The following is a 23044-nucleotide window of genomic DNA, read 5'->3' on the forward strand; positions in this document are numbered from 1 at the left end:
CCATCCAAATCATACGCCAACTGATTTTAAAAAAATCAGTTTCAAAACATTCAAATTAATAAATTAATTATGCAAATTCTATCTTTAAATTTCGGAAGTGGGATAATGTTAATCTATTAACGCGCTGTTGATTCGAACAAACAGGAGGCATCACGATCGAGTTCGAATTAACAAGAATCTATAGTACTAGAGATCTATATTCGAGTGATAAATTTAAAATGTGTGAATATGAATGTGTGTATGTGAATATGAATAAAATGTGTAAAAGTGAATAATTTTAAAATTTCGGAAAACCACGCGGAACCAATCAGCAACGTCCTGTACATGTACAGTACAATAAATAAATTTAAAAACCAAATTAAATGAGTGAAAGCCAGATGACTTGGTATCGATATTGTAATCTATCATCTTGAAATAATGGACATCTGCCAACATCATAAATATTTTATAAATTCTCTGACAACCTTGAAATGACAATAAATTAGAGCGTTTATACTAAAAAATATTTTTTTTCGTGCGAAGTAATATATTTATATTTATCAGATGGCTTCTGTTTATACCTTCATTTGCAAACTCGTTTGAAAACTGAAATCTCATTAAAATAATTTGTTTGCCAATTAGAAGATCGTCAATTACTCACAGGTTACAGATTCCTTAGCAGAAATCGGTACAACCCACTTCGACTTTTTCATATAAAATTATTATTCTATGAAACTATAAAATGTAAAACTGTAAACAAGAGGAATGGCAAAATTACGTTTATTTATTAGCAAATAAGTTGGAAAAATTTCTATTAATCCAAAAATTCTTCGTAAAGATCTCCAGATGTTTTTGCAGAGGAAAGTATTTAAAACTATTTCCTGAAATTTCAGATGAAGTATACCGTCAATGGCGTATACGGGATTTTACGAAAACGGGTGCTACTCAAGCCAGATTCGGGAGAATTTTGTTTCTATTGTTATTTTAAAGTAACAAAACTGAGTTCTTTGGTACCAATGAGGTACTGCAGCACCTCAAGTACTGTACTTCCCTGTTTACGGTCTTTTTTTTCAAATTTATCCACATTAACTATAAAATCATTAAACTTAAGCCAGGAATGGCCAAGCACTTTCCTGGGAAACTCCTAAACAGCTAACACAAAAATGTAGTACACAGAACTTTCAAATAACTTCAGAGCACTTCACAGCACGAATAAATTCTTGCTGTGAAGTGATCTGAAGTGTCGGAATTTTTGCCAAATAATTATGTAACATGTCGTGCTTCCTCTTACTAAAGAGCTATTTTCTATGACTACTTGTCTAGGAAGCGGAGGGGGGAATCATCGAAACACGTGATAGTTCTTGGAAGCAACATAAAGTTACTTTACAAGTTACGTATGATATACAATTTTGTTCACACGAGAGCCGACAACTTATTATATAACGGAAAGTTTTACCCAGACGTAAAGTAATTTTAATTACAGACGAGATGAAGTGCGTTTATTTTCTGACAACTGTTGTTTTGTCTATACATTTTCAAAATGCAAACACTCAGATCGTTTCTCAAATCGCTTCTACTTTGAAATACATCGATACTCTTCTGGATGAAGGTATTGTATATTTGTATACATATTTCTTAATTCTATTAATTTTAGATACAATATTTATAAATTATTTATTTCATAGTTTTAAGTAATATTTTGATGATTCACGATCCATATCCGGGCCCGATTGACTGTCAACAAATTCAGAAAAATGGTAATAAAGCATCTGGCATTTATAGAATTTGGCCTCTGAATTGGGAATCAGTTGGGAGTTTTCTTGTCTACTGTGATATGGACAACGATGGAGGAGGTTGGACGGTAATACCAAATTATTTAATCAAATGTTTTGTTAATTATTTTTTTAAAATTTTAATGCACATTTTTCATCTTGAAGGTAATTCAAAGGAGAGGAGATTACAAACAACCAAAAGAATATTTCTACAAGGGTTGGGAAGAATATTCCTTAGGTTTTGGTAAATTGAATGAAGATTTCTGGCTAGGTAGGTGATTTGTCAAGAAATTTCACACCATAACTCCATTCAATATTAATCTCGATACTTTCGAAATAAACTTAGGTAACGACAAGATATTCGCATTAACAAATCAAGGCAATTATTCTCTCCGAATCGATATGAAGGACAAGGAAGGAAATAAACGTTTTGCTCTGTATAACAATTTCTGGATAGAAAATGAAAAGCAACAATATAAATTGCACGTTTCTGGTTTCACAGGAGATGCAGGTATGAATACTTTAAAAATAATTTATTAACACAGATAAAATACGAGATCTCTTATAAGTTAAAAATTAATCTCGAGTGTTAACACGAAGCATCAATGCACTGAGCTACAGAAGGGGTTTTAATTTTGCTCATTAGGTAGGGTTGAAATACAAAAACTTGATCGAACCACTGATACTCTGTAAAGAAATTTTTAATTCATCCTGTTTTTAATGTGTCATCTTGTAGTCATTTTGGACTATGTTGGTCTAAATTATTCTTACATAATTTAATGAAAATGTCATTCAATCTTTTATGCTTCTTAGTTCTGACATTTAGCCTACTATTTACCCTCAGATATCCTAAATATTTCTGAAGTTCCTTAAATTTTGGCAATTTAATTTGAAATTATATTCAAAACAGTTTCCTTTCTTCATATTCATTTTAAGTTGAACAATGAGAGTATGCTAAAAAAATGTACCACCATTGTTCAAATATAAGTGCATAAGGAGTCTGATTTGCAACAAAATCATGCATTGATGCAATAACGGTTGGGTAGTGTCCAACCCATACTAACCACAATGTATTTTGCATCCTGGAACAAATTTGGACTTAATCCCTCACAGTAATTGCAATTTCTGCAATTACTGTGAGGGATCACAATTTCTGCACATACTGTGCAGAAATTGTCTTAGAAAATAAATATGAATAATATGGAACATTTTTTCTTGCATCCACTAGAAAAGCACATGCCTTAGTTTTAGAACTGCCAATTTAAAAGAATTTATGAAATTTATGCTCTTAATTTATACTCTACTCATGTCTGTTTCAGGTGATTCTTTCAGTGGCATGAATGGAATGAAGTTTACAACAAAAGACAAAGATAATGACGCTTGGGAAAAAAATTGTGCAGAAGCCTATAAAGGAGGATGGTGGTATGATAAATGTCACCGATCTAATTTAAATGGTTTTTACTTAAATGGTTATCACAGTACTTTTGCTGATGGAATAGAATGGCATTCATGGAAAGGCTATAATTACTCTTTACCAGAAGTGAGCATGAAAGTGAGAAAAATAAAATGAAGATATCGGAAATAACTGTAAATTTTAAATTTAGAAATAAAAAATACATTCATTTATAAACATAATGGAATATAATGTGAAATTTGAATTTTAAAAACAAATTTTAAAATAAAAAGTATATCATCTAAACTAAATCTAGATTCATTAATCATGATGTGATTCACTGTTCTTTTCCAAGAGTTGGTAAGAATGACACTATAATCAATAAGAACTATTTGAATTTTATGATGATAGTAATCTGTGTACAGAGCAAACACCAGTAAATTATTAAACTTATATTTTCATTTCCTTTTATATGTACAGTAGAGCGTCGGAAATCGGAATCAATTGAGGACTGGGGTTGTTCCGATTAGTCATTTGTTCCGATTACCGACTTTGTACGAAAAAATATATTAACCTGTCCGATGTTCAAACTTTTCTCCGTTGCGTGTCGCTTCGTGTTGAATTTTCGTCGATTTTAAGCCTAACGAAAATTTTATATAATAATAATCGAGGCTATCGTATCGTTAAAAATTATTTTTTCATTTTGTACAAACAAAATAAATATATTGAAGAATATAAAAACATGAAAATTATACTATAGAAGTAAATCTAGTATCAAAAATGTTCGATTCAGCACGACACAGTCCGACTGAAAATCGTTCCGATTACCGGCCATTCCTATTACCGACGTTCCGATTAACGACGCTCTACTGTACTATATTTTAAAATGATACAATGTAGAAGTAAAATGTATATGATATCATTGAGAGGATCAAACATTCAAAATGGCAATGGGCCGGACTCAGCCAGGATGAAGACCCCAGTATAATGGAGTGACGAAATCAGGAAAATAGACTACTTCAAACAACCTTTACTCTGCAGTAAAATTAATTCTTTAATCTAACGTTTTCGTTTAGCTTTACTAACCCTCTTCAGGATTGCCAAAAAAACCGTTATTTCGAAAAATTAACAGTGAATGTAAAAGAAAAACTCAGGACAAGACATGGAAAGATATAAGAGAAAGTAAAAAATGGATGAATGATAATGATGTAGTGCTAACAAGGGCAGACAAGTCTAAAAACATGGTAATTATGAAGAAGGGCACATATAAAGAACTGCTAGCAGATTACATAAAGGACACTCAATGCAGGGTAACGCACCCGATGATTGTAGACCAGATACAAGCAAGAGTAAAACGGTTTAGTAAGACAGATTTGGCTAAGCAGCTGGAAATGAAGAACATTATCGTATCATCCCCGGCCGTTCCAAGACTATTCGGGTTTGCGAAGACCCATAAACCGGGAAAAAGCATAAGGCCGGTAGTAGATAAGTACTCTGCTCCTACGATATTGCTAGAAAGGAAGCTCAAAGAATTTATTATGATAAACATGCCTGCACATCAGTATAGCGTAACGCAGGCAGTAGAGGTAATACAGAAGTTAAAGCAATTGAAATTAAACGAAAAAAGCTACATGACAGTCTTCAATTTTAAGGCAATGTACCCATCGGTAAAGTTGGAGCCGTGTTTTGGGCACTTGAGAGATTTTTTGTTAGAAAAGATAGAAAATGCAGCAAAAGTAAGAAGGCAAGTATTAGAATTGGCGCACTTAGCCACTTTTTCGTCGTTCTTCGAGTTTGAAGATACTACATACAAGCAACATAGGGGCGTGCCAATGGGTAGCCCCGTGTCAGGGTTATTATGCGAATTAGTAGTAAGATCTCTAGAATGTAGCAAATTGCATAAATATAAAGGAAAAATATTACTGTATGCAAGATATGTAGATGATGTATGTATGTATGTATATATGGAACGAGAAGCCAGACGTGGAAAAATTTAGTAGAGATATAAATAGCAATATCTTCGGGCTGGAGCTAGAAATAGAACAGCAGAGCCATAGAAAAATACATTTCCTGGACATAGATGTAGAAGTGGAGGAAGAAGGAAAAATAACTACTAAAGTGTATCGTAAACCATCGTACATTCCAGAGATGATACCATGGGTTTCCCATGACCCGACGAACTACAAGTTGGCAGCCTTCAGAGCACTGCTTAGAAGAGCATACACGCATTGTAGCAGTATGCAAGACACAAGAAGGGAGGTGGAATACATCAAGAAAATAGCAGAAAATGTAGGAGTAAAAAGTGGCAAAATAAAACAGTTGGTGCAGGAAATGGAGAAACGTAATAACGAGAGTGAAGAAAAGGGAGAATTTACCATAATGGAGTATAGAGCTCAATTAAGCAACATATATAGAAGAATAGGAATAGAGAAGAATAAAAAAAATAGCATACAGGAGGAACCCTACTGTATTTCAGTTGCTACGGAACGACAAAGCGCCCATAGACAGAATGAAAATTCCAGGGGTTTACAGAATACCAGTGCAGGATAAAAGGAGGAGTACGGAGCTGTATTATATAGGAGCCATGAAGAGATCGCTGGCGGTAAGGTTAGAGGAGCATAAAAGAAATGTAAGATGCAGGCAACCAGTTACGGCGTTAGCCAACTATGCGATAGCGGATCCGGACGAGGTGTCTATCAACTGGGACGATGCGAAAATTGTACAGAAAGTGGCAAATATAAGGCAACTTAAATATACGGAGGCGTGGTGTATTAACAAGTACAATGAAAAAGGGCAAAGCATTAATTTTAAAGAATCATATCGAATCCCTTCCGCTTGGAGAGCGGCCGATATGCAGCTGTGAAAGAATGATCTGAGATTGCGCAGCCGGAAAGTTTAAAAGCATTCTAAATTGTAAAGAGTTTTTCAAACGTATTTTTCGAAATAACGGTTTTTTTGGCAATCCTGAAGAGGGTTAGTAAAGCTAACTGAAAACGTTAGATTAAAGAATTAATTTTACTGCAGAGTAAAGGTTGTTTGAAGTAGTTTGTTTGTAGTAATGCAGTGTACAGTACGTAGTAATCAGGAAAATAGTTGACATAAATTGGAAAACTAAAGCATTGAATAGGGAAAAATGGAAAAGATTAATGGAGACTTCTTCCAGTAGCAGCTTGACAATGGTTGATGCTGATATCCACTGTATAAATCAGCATCAAAAATACATTTCCAAGATGCTCATTTTTATTTTAATTTATATGTAAAATTCTGTCCACTATTCATTGATATACAGATTACACAAGGCAAAAACTTTGTAGAAGTCTGTTAAGGTACTTACATAAAACATGAATACAATTCATATACATCATTTTTAAGCTTATTTACCTGATATCATTAATTTTCAAGTTTGATTCCATTTAATATCATTGGAATGAAAAATATGGAAAAACCAATTTAATATTAATGGAACTCACTCACCATGGATATTTCTACAATTAGAGTTTCCCCATCAAAAAGATTCTCAAAATTACTTCTCAAATTGCCTATATTCTTTCATTGACTTTGATAATTTTTTGACTTGTTATTTATGAAACACATTTTACTTGAAAACTTTTCTTTTAACACAGATTTTGGTCAAGATCTCACAGTTTTATTATTCTCTAGAGAATGAAAAAACAGCTTGGTTACTGGTGTGCTGCAGCTCTAGACAATTGAAATTTGGAATAGAAAATCCATACCAAAATAACTTGGTTTATAAACTAAGAAAAAGTGACAGAGCATAACAGAGTATGGTTATATCTATAATAGTTCTGGAAGGGAAGATCAGATGAAGGTTCGGCTAGCATAACTGGCAACACAACCACTTAGTAAGCGGAAGTTGCAGATTCGAGTCCCACTTCTGGCAGATTCTTTTTCCAAAACCTTCTAAATTATTAAAAATATTAATTTAATTCAGGAAGAGATGCCATCTAATGCCTATCTCTACTGCCAAATTACTTAGCATTTAATTATTGATAGTAGTAGTAATACAGCACAATATAATCCAGCAATCATTTGACTTTAATATATAACTATCAGTGTTTTAGATACTGATATTAGTGTAGGGTGTTGCCTGTTTCTTAACAATAAATGGGAAACTGAATGGAGAACATAATAATGAACAACACACAAAATCAATATCTCCAGGAATAAAACTCCAAAAAAACTTAGGATCTTATGTGAAATCTGAATTACTTTAAAATAATCTGTGTATTGTAGTTTACATTCATTGTGATATGTTTTAAGTGTTTGAAGATATCATTTCATCTTAAAAAAATTCCACTAAGAAATTTTTATATATCTTGTTTGATTGTAGTAAGTTTATATGGTCAGAGATTTGAGAGAAGTTTGTGTATGGAAGGAAAGAAGACCTTTAATAGGTTAAGAAAGAATATTAAAATAAAAAGATAAAAGCAGTCTTTTCTCAATTTAATATTATGTGGAAAAGTTGTACTATTTCAGTTTAATTGCTTTTCTTTCATACAACAAATTCTGTCCTGGATATTTAATCATAATCAGCCCTCATAATTAAAAAATGCTCAAGGTGAATAAAAATGCACTTTTTAGTTGTGGTACCTAAACTATTGTAATAATAAAGGAAAGTTTAGAAACTAGCTGCTAAAATTGTGTCCCAATACTTGTAAATTTCAAAAATAGTGTGTAAACTCAGAAAAATGAATAATATACTGCCTCCTCTGATTTTATGATGGAGAAAATTGATAAAACTCCTGTTTTCTAAAAGAATAGGAATACCAATGACATTACTTGGTACAAATAGCACATGTTATAATTCATATTGAAGTAATGAATATCTGTCAATTTAAAATCATGTCAAAGCTGTTGTGAAGTTAACAGTTTAGAAGCGCTACATAAAGTTTGCATATGAAATAATTCATTTGTTATTAATAATGTCAGTTTTTATAGTTTAATTTGAATATCTATAAAATAAAATTTCATTAAAATTACTATTGCTTATCAATTAAGATTTATCAAAATCATCATCAGAATTATAAATTCTCCAATTTCCCTTCCCTTCATGGAAAGGGATCTGATTTTTCTATATAAAATTTTGTAAAATTATTCTAAGAAATGTTTATGTATTAGCAAATAACTTCATAACATTTCTAAGAATAAATATGGATTAATGTAAAAGATTTTTAGATGTTTTTGTAGAAAAAAATTATTATTTCTGCATCATTTTTTTCTAATTTCAGCATTATCTAAACGTACTATAAACTAAATTTTAATTTAATAATTTTACATAAAAATCTGAATAAATTTAACATTAAACTATACATAACAGGAATGAAATCTTTTGAGAAAAAAACAATATAAAATATAATTTAGAAAACTTTCAAATGACAAATTCTTGCTCTAAAGTTTGCGTAATTATTTGCAATTTTAAAATGTCTTGCTTCATCTTAATACAGATCTACTTTCTCTGTCTACTTTTTTAGAAACTAGGGGAAAAAAATCATTTAAACATATGATATTTCCTGGAAGCAAAAAGAAACTTATCACACGTAACTCATGATGTATCAAATGTTGTTCACATGATCGAAAACTTAATGAGAATCAAAAATTTACTATATAAAAGATAAATTTTAGCCAGATAGAAAAATTATTTTAACTACTTACAGATGATATGAAGTGCGTTTACTTTCTGATAACTGCCATTTTGTCTGTACATTTTCAAAATGCAAACACTCAGATCGTTTCTCAAATCGTTTCTACTTTGAAAAACATTGATACTCTTCTGGATGAAGGTATTGTATTTGTATACATATTTCTTAATTCTATTAATTTTAGATACAATATTTATAAATTATTTATTTCATAGTTTTAAATAATATTTTGATGATTCACGATCCATATCCGGGCCCAACTGACTGTCAACAAATTCAGAAAAATGGTAATAAAGCATCTGGCATTTATAGAATTTGGCCTCTGAATTGGGAATCAGTTGGGAGTTTTCTTGTCTACTGTGATATGGACAACGATGGAGGAGGTTGGACTGTAATACCAAATTATTTAATCAAATGTTTTGTTAATTATTTTTTTAAAATTTTAATGCACATTTTTCATCTTGAAGGTAATTCAAAGGAGAGGAGATTACAAACAACCAAAAGAATATTTCTACAAGGGTTGGGAAGAATATTCCTTAGGTTTTGGTAAATTGAATGAAGATTTCTGGCTAGGTAGGTGATTTGTCAAGAAATTTCACACCATAACTCCATTCAATATTAATCTCGATACTTTCGAAATAAACTTAGGTAACGACAAGATATTCGCATTAACAAATCAAGGCAATTATTCTCTCCGAATCGACATGAAGGACAAGGAAGGAAATAAACGTTTTGCTCTGTATAACAATTTCTGGATAGAAAATGAAAAGCAACAATATAAATTGCACGTTTCTGGTTTCACAGGAGATGCAGGTATGAATATTTTAAAAATAATTTATTAACACAGATAAAATACGAGATCTCTTATAAGTTAAAAATTAATCTCGAGTGTTAACACGAAGCATCAATGCACTGAGCTACAGAATGGGTTTTAATTTTGCTCATTAGGTAGGGTTAAAATACAAAAACTGTTGATCCAACCACTGATACTCAGGGTGAATTAAAAATTTCTTTACAGTTTTTATTGTGTCATCTTGTAGTCATTTTGGACTATGTTCGTTTAAATTATTTGTACATAATTTAATGAAAATGTCATTCAATCTTTTATGCTTCTAAGTTCTTATTTGACTTTTAGCCTACTAATTACTCTCATATATCCTAAATATTTCTGAAGTTCCTTAAATTTTGGCAATTTAATTTGAAATTTACATTCAAAATAGTCTCTTACTTTATATTAATTTTAAATTGAACAATGACAGTGTGTTTTAAAAAATGCACAGTGTATCTTTATTTAAAATATTGATGCTTGATCTTTAAAGTTCATTACGGATTCTATCTTTGGAATGTTCATGGAATGCTTTCTGTTTGCTTTTGGGTAGTGTTGGTGTGCATAAACTAGGTTTGACTTTCTTGCTAGTTGTCAGGCTTCTTTCTTATGGGGTAGTCATATGATGATTGCAGAGCCATTATTTTGTGTTTCACTGTCCCAACAACTCTCTATGAAAGAAATCCAACAGCCGGCAAGAAGATGAAACCTAGTGTGTGTGTGTTTTTGACAATGCCCAAAAGAAAGAAAAAAAAAACATTCCACAAATTTTTTGGAAAGATAGAATCTGTAACAAATTTTAAAGATCAAAACATCAACATTCTAACTAGAAAACCCAAAGAAGGCTTCTCAAGAAAGCCAAAAACATTTTGAAAAACCATTCCAAACTGTCAGAAAAGCAAATAACATGTGTTTTCTGTTTCTTTCAAAGTATTTTATTCCAAAATTGCCTTCTCAAAAACTGGATCAATGACTAACACCAAACAAAACCTTTATATTGCATTCCAAGTTTAGAATTTTGTTCACCCGAAGCAGAAGTTGTGTAAGATCAATACATTTGTCTATTATACATTAAAATTATTTAAAGATTATTATAAAGATTATAAAGGTTTTGTTTGGTGTACTTGTATTTTATACCAACTGAATTAGTACTTTCTTAGTTCTTTGATTATTTTACTTGTTTTGAAAATAATAACAGATATAATTACAGGTAAATGGATTCAAATTTTGACAATATAATCAACAGTATAGTCATAATCACCATAATAGCATGCCAAGTAATAATACTGTATTTACTTGCGTGTAAGACAATCTCACATATAGAACAAGATGTGACTTTAAAGATCAAAATTAAGAAAATTAGATTTATTAATACAATTCTAATTTTATTTCATTTAATCACAAAATATTATCAAATGCATGTATTAAGGCAAACAACCATGTATTCTTGACACTATCACCTTTTGTCTACTTGGACTTGTCCTCCGAAGCTTTGGACTCTCCTCTTTTCTACTTTCACTCCACAAAGCATCATCCTCGGATTCGTCGAGTGAGTTTGAAATGCAACATTTCCTGAATGATTTCGCTATCAGCTTGTGAGGAATGCTCTTCCACGCAACTGATACCCATATAGCAGTCTGTGAAGCTTTAGCCCGTTTCATGCGGCCGGTTGCGGTCACTTCACTATTTTCAGAGGTAAGCCAGTCAGTGTACAGTTTCTTCACACAATCTTTAAATGGCTTGTTGATGCATTGGCATCCAAGGGCTATAATTATGATGTTATTTCCCCAGGAATCATCACAAGTGTGCTCGTTTTTCCCTAGAAGATTTTTGATATGTCATCTGTGAGGTGTCAGTTGAATGCATCCATCACTAAAATTGACTGTAGTTTTAGAAATGCTCCTGGTCGACATAGCCAAACTGTATTTAACCAATCAATCATAAGTTCGTTGTTCATCAAGCCTTTCTTGTGACATTGAATAACATCATCTCTTAGAAAAGTGTCATCCTTAGAGATTGTTTTCCACTTCAATATAATGTATGATGGTAATTTATGACCATCTGCTGTGCATGCCAGAATGACCATGATTCTTTGCTCTTCATTCCCACTGACTGAATCAATACTTGCTTTTCTTGTTTTTGATGGATTAGTTGTATTACTCGGTCTCATCTGCATTCCCAATTTGGCTTATTAGAAATTTAGTCTCTTTTATTAAATTGATGACATTCCTCTGAAACTGGACCAGCTTGGCTTTGTAATCAGGGGTATTTTTGAACAATGGAGGTCCAATGTCTTACGGAGAATCCTGCTCTTTTCATGAAGCAGGATGCCCAACCATGACTTGCTTTGAATTCTTTGAATGCTGTGGAATTCAACATTCTCTCACGAGATCTCTGGGCTTGGAGAATTTCCAGTCATGTGCATACACCTATTGCACATATGTTTCACAAAATTTTGTAGTTGTTCTTCTAACTTTGGATATTCACCAGTTTTTTATCCACAAAATGATTTTCTTGTACTTTCACAATTCAACAATGAATCTTTCTGATTATGCCACTTCCGCGCACACACACTTCTGATACATTGAACTCACCGCCTGTTACACAGTTATTTGTCTTTTCTGCATGCAAAATTACTTTTCTCTTAAAAGAAGCTCTGTACTGTGTTTTCTGTACTTTTTCCATTGTCAAAAACCAAGAGTATCTTTCCATTACACAAGCTAACAGTATAATACCATAACAATAAAAAGTGAGTGACCTGTCACTAGACTGGTATTTGATGAGTCAGAAATAGCAACTGGTAATTCCTTTCCTCAAAGTTATTTTCGAACAGTATCTTTGAAAGCAACATTCACCTTGACCTTGATAGCACCCTGCTATAATGGCAGCATGAACTATACACGGTTCACAAAAATTATTGCAAGAATGCAAAAAATCCTTCACTTGCATGTACAGGACAACTTAGGTTTTTGAAGTAGTGAAAAATGAATAAAAACCTCGTCTTATACACGAGTAAATACAGTACATTGCATGTTAATGAAATGAAGATAGAAGTTAAGTGTTTTTATTGCTATATTATATTGAAATTAGCTGATAGAATATCAAGTAGGTAGGAGTTGTCTTAGAAAATAAATAAGATGTATCATTTTTTTTTGCACCCCAGCCAGAGAGGCTTATGCCTTAGTTTTAGAACTACCAATTTATAAAAATTTATGAAGGTTATGCTCTTAATTTTATTTGTCTTCATTTTAGGTGATTCTTTTGGTGGTATGAATGGATTGAAGTTTACAACAAAAGATACAGATAATGACCGTTGGGAAAAAAATTGTGCCGAAGCCTATAAAGGAGGATGGTGGTATGGTAAATGTCATCGATCCAACTTGAATGGTTTATACTTAAACGGTTATCACGATACTTATGCTGACGGAATAGAATGGTATACCTGGAAAGGTCATAATTATTCTTTACCAGAAGTGAGCATGAAAATAAGAAAAATGAAATAATTATGAAGTATAAATGTATTGTACTTTTCACATTATATTCACATTATATTCCATTGTGTTTAAAAATAAAATTTGAATTTAAAAAAACAAAAATTCTTAAATAAAAACCATAATATCTGAACTAAATCTATTGATTCATTCATTAATTATGATGTGATTCACTATTCTTTTCCAAGAGATAAGAGCTAATGACATTATATAATCAAACATCCATACTACACCCGATACATGTAAAGCTATACATCAACCACAGCCGAATATTATCAGGCGAGAAATGGCTATAATACTAAATAATTTAATAGACAGTTTGGCATTAGAGTTAGGCGCCATCTCTTAATAAATTTAATAATTATAAATTAATTAGATAATTTAAATAATAATTTAGAATTACTGGAAGAAAAGAAAATCGGCCTGAAGTGGGACTCGAACCCGCAACTCTTGCTTACCGTGCAGATGCATTGCCAATTACGCTACCCAGACCTTTGGTCTGATCTCCTCTTCCCGATATATAAGCTAACGATATAACCATTAGCATATATAAGCTAACAATATAATGGTTATATCGTTAGCTTATATATGCTGGAAAAGGAGATCGGACCGAAGGCCTGGGTAGCGTAATTGGCAACGCATCTGCACGGTAAGCAGGAGTTGCGGGTTCGAGTCCCGCTTCGGGCTGATTTTCTTTTCTTCCAGTAATTCTAAATTATTATTTAAATTATCTAATTAATTTATAATTATTAAATTTATCAAGAGATGGCACCTAACGCCAAACTCTAATGCCAAACTGTCTATTAAATTATTAGTATTAATAGCCATTTCTCGCCCGATAATATTCGACTTTAGTTAATGTATAGCTTAATGACATTATAATCAAGTGTTGCAACCTTGAAATTCAAATTACAAGTATGTGGTAAGTGCACAGATAGTTAATTAGTAAAATTATAGTTTTGTTTCCTTTTATATATATATATATGTTGGTACAATGAAAGATTGCAGTTGGTCAATACAAACTGTGCCTATTTTAGGAGAGACAGTGATGGGATATTCTCTGGTAATTTTGCTACACGTGCAAATACTTAAGCCAAACCATTCGTAGCTAAAGAATAATTGAGAAATTATGAGAGCCAGAGAAATGATCTATCGATTTAACAGTCACTATCTCCTCTAAAATAGGCACAATTGGTATTGACCAAGTGCAATCCTTTGTTGTGTTGACTATACTATATTTTTAAATAATACAGCATATAAAAGAAAATATATCCACTGTATAAATCAGCACTACAAGTATATTTCCAAGATATAAATAAAAATAAAAATGAACATGTAAAATCTGTCCATCAAAATCATACATTGATATTGTTATAAGTTGTATACTGCACTATTGAGATGACTAGCAAAGTTTATGTATTATTATTACAACAACTAAACACATTACAAGAGGGGAGACACGTGGTGTGCTCTATGACAGACGATGGATTACTAGTACCAAGCTTGACAACAGCGTTGCCACTAGTACATATCGTAACAGATATACAGATTACAAAAGGCAAAGATGGTTTGTTACAACACTTACTTAAAACCAGTGGCGTGCCGTGACATTTGATGATAGGGAAGCTGTGTTTCTGTAAGAAGCCGACTTCCAGGGGCAATCAGTTAATTGCTCATCAGTGATGGTCTAGGGCAGTGGTTCTTAACCTTTTTATACTTGCAGCCCACCAAATATTTCATAATTTTTTGTGACCCTCATTTTTTTAAATAATAATTTATTTGATAATTTATCTATAATAAATTGATTTTTTTATTATTGCTTTATTTTTTTTATAAAATAAATGTAAATCATAACTTTATTATTTCATTTTCTATTTAAATAACATTCAAACTTCACAATTAAACATAAAAACTCATTTATTTTTTAACAAAAAATAAAATAAACAATTAAAAATTCATAGAAAAAACAAAAAATATTCGAAAATAATTTAACGAGATTTCTTGTCATTTTGTAATTCCTTGAACTTCTATTCTTACGAACCCACATTCAATATAATCACGATCGTATTTTCTAATTTTAATGTTACTTAATTTTATACCTTTAGTTTAGGACTTGTGGTTTTTTTTCCGTTGCGTTTTTCACTGTATCATCGTCGGAACTTTCACTAGTATTTTCTTCAGTATATTTTCTTTTTGAAGGTCCTGGTCTGTGATTACTTAAATTAAAAAAATTTTCTAATGTTCCTTTCTGTTTTTTGCTTATTTTTGTGGGTTAATTATAAATAATTAAAACTAAACACACAATATAAGAAAGAAATGCACTATTATTAGATCCAAAGCTGATGCTAAAACTAAACTAAAACACCCACAACTTGTCGTAAAAATTTTGCATAACTTTTGCAAAAATATTTAAATTTTCTAACCCTACTACTAAGCCTACTATTTTTGCATAATTATTTTTAAAATTCCAGGCATTAATAGTTTCTTAGAATTACTTTGGAATAAAAAAAGTAAATACTGCAGTGTAAGTAGCATATTTGCATTTATTTCTTCTGTACTAACAAAGTTGTAGGTAGGAAGAAATAAAAAACAAATAAAAAAAACTAAATAGGAAAACTTTATTTTTCTTATTTCACTTTTCAATACGATATTCGGTTATACATCAATTTTCTTTTTATTATATTCTGAAGGAAATTTTGCATAATTTGGTGGCCCCCCAACAAACTTCTTATGGACCCCCAGGGGGCCGCGGCCCCCCTGTTAAGAATCACTGGTCTAGGGTCCATTCGTATTCATTTGTTCGATAAGCCAGTAAAAACTGGCGACTTCTCTAAAAGTATTTTTAATATCACAATTACATTCTGAATCTCTAGCCACAATATAAGGGCTAAAATTAAAGATAAATTATAAAAACTTACTCGGTGAAAAAAATTGCAATGGATATACATACCTGGTACAATATATTGTTCAATTGTATTAATATACTTTTAAAAAAAATTATAATTAAAATATAGCTTTGTAAAGAAACGTACATAAAAATAACATAAAATATTCTTTACTTTTTAAATTTTAAAACAATCCACTTAGTCAAATAGCTCGATACGAGTAGCTAATGGATGGAATCAGAGACGGTCTAGGTAGGTGTGTAATGTGTGCGTGCCAAATCCCGAAGGTGCCGATACTGGTCAATGTCAAATGCCTCTTTTGTCGCATTACTAGTATATCTCAAAGGACGCCACAGGGCTGTTGTAAATTTTGAACGTTTCTCACCATAGCTGTAAAAATCTAACTATGTTAAACTTAATAGTCATTTGTTTTCTAACTAATTCGTTTTAATACCAGGTGTACACGGAAATCAGTTCCCCACTGTACTGAGCGAGTGATTGGTTCGGTCAAGCTTTTGTTTAAGTAAAATTCTGGCTCTTTCAACAGGGTTTTATTTATGTCCCCATTCCCTGATCTCTCAATTATTTAATTACTTCTTAACTAGAAATAAGTCGAAACCAGTTACTTTGTACTTGAATATCTGTAGTCTTGGGAAAACATTGGAAAGACAAATTTTTATGACTACTGATACTTAGATCGTAAATTTAAGGAAAATAAATTCTAGAGCTTTTTTGTACCTTGTGCATTTCATTCATTAAATATGGTTGTAAATGATGATGCCAAAGTAACAGTTAATTTTTTAACATTGTACAAGAATTTTACACGTTTTATCTGCATCCGCTTACAGATAGGACATACAAAATCATAATATCACTGGTTTAACATTGAAATCCGTAAGTAATATAAGATGGGAGAGCAGAATAAATGCAGAATAAATATATCAAATATTTTAATGGATTTTTTAAAACTCCTGTCAACTATACAGAACTATCATAAAAACATGCCAGTAAACTTCTATCGGTTGGGTTAAGTTATAAATCTAGTCTAGGGTGGGCAACCTTTTTTATAACATGGGCCAGAATAAATTTTATGTTTTTTCCGCGAGCCGTAGTAGTTAATTGACGCCTTCTTGTGACTCGTAATTTTTTTATTTTGCAAATATGAAATAAATAAATAAAAAGTTAATTACTACATTTATTTCTCTTATCGTTTTCAAAAATTACAAAGAATTGGAAAAATAACTATTAATTAGTTATTTTTCCAATTTAATAATCTATTAAAGATCTCGCGGGCCGGATAGAAACTTTTCACAAGCCGTAGCTGGCCCGCGGGCTGGGGGTTGCCCGCTGTTGATCTAGTCTGCTCATGATTCACATAATCGGGCGAGGGTGGCCGAATATCTAGCAGGCGGCTAACAGCCCACAACCATTCCGAGATATAAAGTTGGACACTTTACACATGTGTCGCTTCTACCAGCTAAACCGGGTGACGTTGGTGCACTGTAAACTGCATGTGCTAATGCCTATATAATCTGGCTGATTGGAAACTGACCCGGTTTCGACATTCCATCCGCCACCGAATTATTCGAATATACAATAGCAATCTTATCATTTTTTTTCACATGTAGTATAGAAATTTGTAGAAGATACATAATGCAGTTATAATAAAATATTAATTTTAATTAATTCAAAGTACGTTAAAATATGAAAAGTTATGTTTTATAAAGTACAAGGGAAGGTCATTGGAAGGTGGAAGCGGCGCTTCCATCACTTCCAATGACGGCACACCACTGCTTAAAACATAAATGTAATTTGCAAGCATCTTTTTGAAGCATATATACCCGATATCATTAATTTTCAAGTTTTGTTTCATTTGACATCATTGAAATGGAAGATGAGTTAAATTGGCTTTTCTATCTCCACTCATTTCCACAACTGGATTTTTCCTATCAAAAAGTTTCTCAAATTGCCTATATTCTTTCACTGATTTTTGATAATTTTTCTATTTATGTTATTTATGAAGGATAATCCATATTAAATTTTTAAATATTAATTACACACATTTGATAAGAGCAGTAATGTAATGTAGTTTCAATAAAACAGTACATAAGTAAAAGGAGAATCCTAATCAGGTAGACAAGAAAGAAACAAAGTTACATTTAGCTCAGTTTCACTGACTTAATTTATGTCTAGATACAAATGAAACAGCAAATAACTATTTAAGAAACAAACTTTTACAACCATTACACACTAAATATTTCATTATTGATGACTTGTCCTCTATTGTAAGTTTTGTTAAAATTTATTTTTAAATTTCTTCTTACTTGCATAGACTCTTAGCAATCTTTTTAGTAAATCATTAGGCAACAGGGAAAACAAATTGATAATTTGTTTTACATCAATTTGTTTTCCCTGTTGTCTAATCATTTACTACAGAGATTGTTATGAGTCTATGCATGTTAGTTGTTATATAAGAATATTTTGTTTGATGTTCCATTTTGACAAAAATCTTGCCTGATGGAGACTAATGTTGAAAGTATCTGCTTATATATGTTGCATTTATAAAAAGTTTTAATATCAAAAGACAGTTGTTTAGAGTGTTGTTTAACCATTTTGGTGACAGATGTAAGTTTCAGTTTTGATAATTCATTTGAATATCTAAAGAAAAATCTCACTAAAATTATTATTGCTTATCAATTAAAATTTTATCAATGATTAACAGAATTATACATTCTCCAAATTATTTTTCCCTTCATGGAAAGAGCTATCTAATTTTTCCATATAAAATTTTGTAAAATTATTCTAAGAAATGTTTATATATTAGCAAGTAACTTGATAACATTCACATCAATCCATATTTATTCTTAGTAAAGACCTTAACATGTATTTGAAAGAAAAAAAAATTATTTTCAAAATTTCAAAACCATTTCTGTAATTTCAACATTTAAATATACTGCTTAATTTTTTTTATTTATTAACAATAAATGCCAGCAATGGACTTTTTAAAAAACACCAAACAATATAAAATATAATTTACAGAACTTTCAAATGAGGTTGTTGCTCTAGTGTTTCAAAATTTCTGTAAATAATTATGTAAAGTTCTTGAGTCAACTTAATACAGATCTAATTTCTGTGCATACTTTTTTTTAGAAGATAGAGAAAATAGTCATTGAAGTGTGTGTTAATTCCTGGAAGCAAAACAAAACTTACTTTGTGAGTTATGTGCGATATCAAATTTCATTCACGTGATCAGAGAACAAACAATTTACTATATAAAAGATAAAATAATTTTATGTCAGACAAAATTATTTTATCTTTATCTGGGTAAAACTTAGCTAATTATAAACAAGATGAATTGCATTTATTTCTTGATAACTGCAGTTTTGTCTGTACATTTTCAAAATGCAAACACTCAGATCATTTCTCAAATTATTTCTACTTTGAAAAACATCGATACCCTTCTGGATGAAGGTATTGTATTTGTATACATATTTCTTAATTCTATTAATTTTAGATACAATATTTAAATTATTTATTTCACAGTTTTAGGTAATATTTTGATGATTCACGATCCATATCCGGGCCCAACTGACTGTCAACAAATTCAGAAAAATGGTAATAAAGCATCTGGCATTTATAGAATTTGGCCTCTGAATTGGGAATCAGTTGGGAGTTTTCTTGTCTACTGTGATATGGACAACGATGGAGGAGGTTGGACGGTAATACCAAATTATTTAATCAAATGTTTTGTTAATTACAAATCTTTATAGTCTATTTTTTTAAATTCTAATGCACATTTTTCATCTTGAAGGTAATTCAAAGGAGAGGAGATTACAAACAACCAAAAGAATATTTCTACAAGGGTTGGGAAGAATATTCCTTAGGATTTGGTAAATTGAATGAAGATTTCTGGCTAGGTAGGTGATTTGTCAAGAAATTTCACACCATAACTCCATTCAATATTAACCTCGATATTTTTGAAATAAATTTAGGTAACGACAAGATATTCGCATTAACAAATCAAGGCAATTATTCTCTCCGAATCGACATGAAGGACAAGGAAGGAAATAAACGTTTTGCTCTGTATAACAATTTCTGGATAGAAAATGAAAAGCAACAATATAAATTGCACGTTTCTGATTTCACAGGAGATGCAGGTATGAATATTTTTTGATAAGGTAGTAATGTAAATCAACAATCAAGATTTCATATATATTCATTTTTTTTCTATAATATAAAAAGTATATTAATTAAGAACTATTTGATGGACTTTAATTTTCCCCACTTCGGGGAGGTGTGATTTATAAATTACTGAAAACCCCAATATCCTGTAAGGAAATTTCTTCAGACTAAGTTGATTTGCATCTTTCTAAAGCTGTATTAGAAAATACAATTTTATACACTTACTCTTGAGTTTTCCACTATGCTTCTTGCTGTTTTTTCTTTATGAAAACTACAACTCTAGAATCATTTTTTTTCCTTTCAATTTTCTATTAACAAATTTGATGTGTTAATGAACTCTATTGCCATGCTCTTTACAAAATGCTTTTTGGGTTTTTGGCTCCTCATCACTTTTGACATATCTTTTATGCTCATACGCACACAGAAAAGTTTATAGAAAAGTGTTTCCCAAAAATTCAAGTAAAAAGCCTGTAAGAAAAAAGATAACCTTGAATGTCGCAACCACCTGTAAAAGTGACCTGTTTGGACCTTGGGTGGTTACGTTTTCTCACATGCCCAAACAGCTGACCCAACAAACATAAATACAGTTGCACATTATAAATGCATTCAATTCACAGAGAGCCAATAAGAGAAACAACCAAACCTCTTAATTAAGCTAGAAGTCATACAGTATATATAGTCTTTAATAGCTAGTTTATTACAATGCATAAAACATTTTAAATAATGTTAAAAACATAGATTAAACAAAAAACAAACTTATTTCTCAAGATGATTTTCACTTTTACTGGATTCAAAAACAGTGAAAGGACCACAGAATAATAGCTTAAATTTCTGGAAACATTTCTATTACATTTCCAGCTGACAACAGCAAAAATGCATCGTGTTTTAATCAAATTTGGCGCACAAAAAATGATTTAATGTATCAAAGTACTATATACAAAAGATATTGTCCAGAAGGCAAATTTTATTTAATTTAAGAAATTTATATAGGTTACAGGTTTATTAATTCCAATGGATTAATAACTACAGTTGATGTTTACTTATTTCTTATTTAATTGAATTTCATGTAAATGCTTTTAAATTGCTTATGGAATAAGTTTATTGCCAAGTCCCTAACTCAACAGTTTTTTCTACACAAACAAAATAATATACAAATGATGCTTTCTTGGACTAAAAAGTGTTATTTAAAATTATTTACCAAAGAAAAAAACAAAATTTTAAAACAATCTCAGTTAACGTAAAACAGCAAAGTCCAATACATCAATGAAAGAATATACAGTAAACCTTGATAATCCAACCATTTGCTAGTTCAACATGTTGAGTAATCCAATACTAATCAACTGTCAGGTATTACCAACACTGTTGCCAAATTGTAGACAACTTCCTATTAGTTTAATTCCAATTTCCAGTAAGTTTAGTGGGAATCCACCAACTCAGCAATACTGATTACTGGTGACAGCAGCACACTCAGATGTTTTGATCAGCAGTCAAACTTCTGCATTTTGCTCTGTCATTAATAGCTGACTCACTGTCAAATTTGTCTACATGCTCATTGTTTTCATTACATCAATTATGTTTAAATTGTTAATTTGCCAAAATTTGGGAACTTCCAATAATTCGACAATCTCTTTTAATCTGACACGGTTCCAGTCCCACATATTGTCAGATTACCAAGACGTACTGTAATGTAAAATATATATAATAGTACTGTACATAATATAAAATTTTAGATTATAATAAATGATTGATTAATATGAAGTGCCAGTCCATTAAATCTCTATGGTCCATCACAGCTTCAATCATTAAGGCAGATAAGACCTACTATGGTGTCGACCATAAGGGAAATGATAATTTTTGAGTCTAGACAGGACTTGAAATCAGATGCAGCACAGTGGTTGACAGAGACCTTACTGTGCAACCATATGAATAAATTTTAAATTGTTAACAATTATATTAACTTAAAATTAATAGTAAAAAAATATATCACAATTTCCTCTCAGTAGTTTAATTTAAATTTATAATTAAGTACAGTTTATATTTAAAATATGCTTTTATTTATTTAAGGTGATTCTTTTGGTGGTATGAATGGAATGAAGTTTACAACAAAAGATAGAGACAATGATGTTGCAGAAAAGAACTGTGCGCAATCTTATAAAGGTGGATGGTGGTACATCCAATGTCACAAATCCAATTTAAATGGTTTATACTTAAATGGTTATCACAGTACTTTTGCTGACGGAATAGAATGGCATTCATGGAAAGGCTATAATTATTCTTTACCAGAAGTAAATATGAAAATACGATAAATGAAATAAGAATAGTTATAAATTTAAAAACTTTTTTGTAAATGTAATGAATATATTTTTCACGTATAACATGTAAAAAATCCAAATTATATCTCACATCTAGAGATATCGGGTTTTAAAAATGTAAAGTCACAAAAAAAGAAGCATTATAGTAACTTTCTGAATAAATCAATAGATTTATTTAATTATCATGATGTGATTAAGTATCATTATTCAACAACTGGAAACAACTAACAACAACTACTACAATTTTAAAAATTCATGTATCTGTCTATAAATATCATACATTCAAAAATTATAAAAAGAAAAAATTCTGTTACTATATTTCTAAATAATACAATGTAATAAAAAAAGTCTGTCAAAGGCTCTTGCTCAACTTTCTTGGCACTCAAACAGGAGGTTGAGGAGACCATAAGGAAGTCTGATAATTTGCAATTATCGAAGGATATAAAATTTAAGTAACAACAAAAGCTTAAAAAGCAGTAATTTTGTTGAATTATAATAAATATTTTTTTTTAATGGAGATATTTAAGTTTAAAAAACACTATGA

General features: G+C 30.9%; 2 protein-coding genes and 1 non-coding gene across 16 annotated transcripts in view; 2 read left to right on the forward strand and 1 right to left on the reverse strand.

Annotated features, from left to right (window-relative positions):
• LOC136989437 (FK506-binding protein 15-like) overlaps positions 1-23044 on the reverse strand; it is a 114758-nt gene that overhangs the window by 57677 nt on the left and 34037 nt on the right. The window lies entirely within an intron of this gene.
• On the forward strand, positions 1373-22683 carry LOC136989440 (techylectin-5A-like). 6 transcript variants are annotated; one of them, XM_067287592.1, is made up of 5 exons: positions 1373-1588; positions 19550-19725; positions 19818-19923; positions 19999-20163; positions 22253-22683. In XM_067287592.1, exons 1-5 carry the CDS (start codon positions 1468-1470, stop codon positions 22492-22494), a joined length of 810 nt encoding a protein of 269 aa, XP_067143693.1. In that variant the 5' UTR covers positions 1373-1467; the 3' UTR covers positions 22495-22683. The 6 variants fall into 6 exon arrangements, with proteins under 6 accessions (XP_067143693.1, XP_067143689.1, XP_067143690.1 ...); XM_067287588.1 differs by lacking the exons at positions 19550-19725; positions 19818-19923; positions 19999-20163; positions 22253-22683 and adding exons at positions 1665-1840; positions 1917-2022; positions 2098-2262; positions 3071-3386 and having other exon boundaries at positions 1379-1588; XM_067287589.1 differs by lacking the exons at positions 1373-1588; positions 19550-19725; positions 19818-19923; positions 19999-20163; positions 22253-22683 and adding exons at positions 8747-8945; positions 9020-9195; positions 9272-9377; positions 9453-9617; positions 12883-13253.
• Positions 13737-13808, forward strand: TRNAT-GGU (transfer RNA threonine (anticodon GGU)). Its single transcript has one exon. It is a non-coding gene; the product is annotated as a tRNA-Thr (tRNA).

The sequence above is a fragment of the Centruroides vittatus genome, unplaced genomic scaffold, assembly GCF_030686945.1.
Source record: "Centruroides vittatus isolate TY-2023 unplaced genomic scaffold, ASM3068694v2 scaffold_576, whole genome shotgun sequence".
Taxonomy (NCBI): domain Eukaryota; kingdom Metazoa; phylum Arthropoda; class Arachnida; order Scorpiones; family Buthidae; genus Centruroides; species Centruroides vittatus.

Excerpts from the sequence above, each read along its gene's own strand:
- LOC136989440 (XM_067287588.1), top strand. The coding sequence starts at position 1,468 with ATGAAGTGCGTTTATTTTCTGACAACTGTTGTTTTGTCTATACATTTT. Across the intron at positions 1,589-1,664 it reads CGATACTCTTCTGGATGAAG|TTTTAAGTAATATTTTGATG; the intron begins GTATTGTATATT and ends TTTATTTCATAG. Across the intron at positions 2,023-2,097 it reads GAATGAAGATTTCTGGCTAG|GTAACGACAAGATATTCGCA; the intron begins GTAGGTGATTTG and ends AAATAAACTTAG.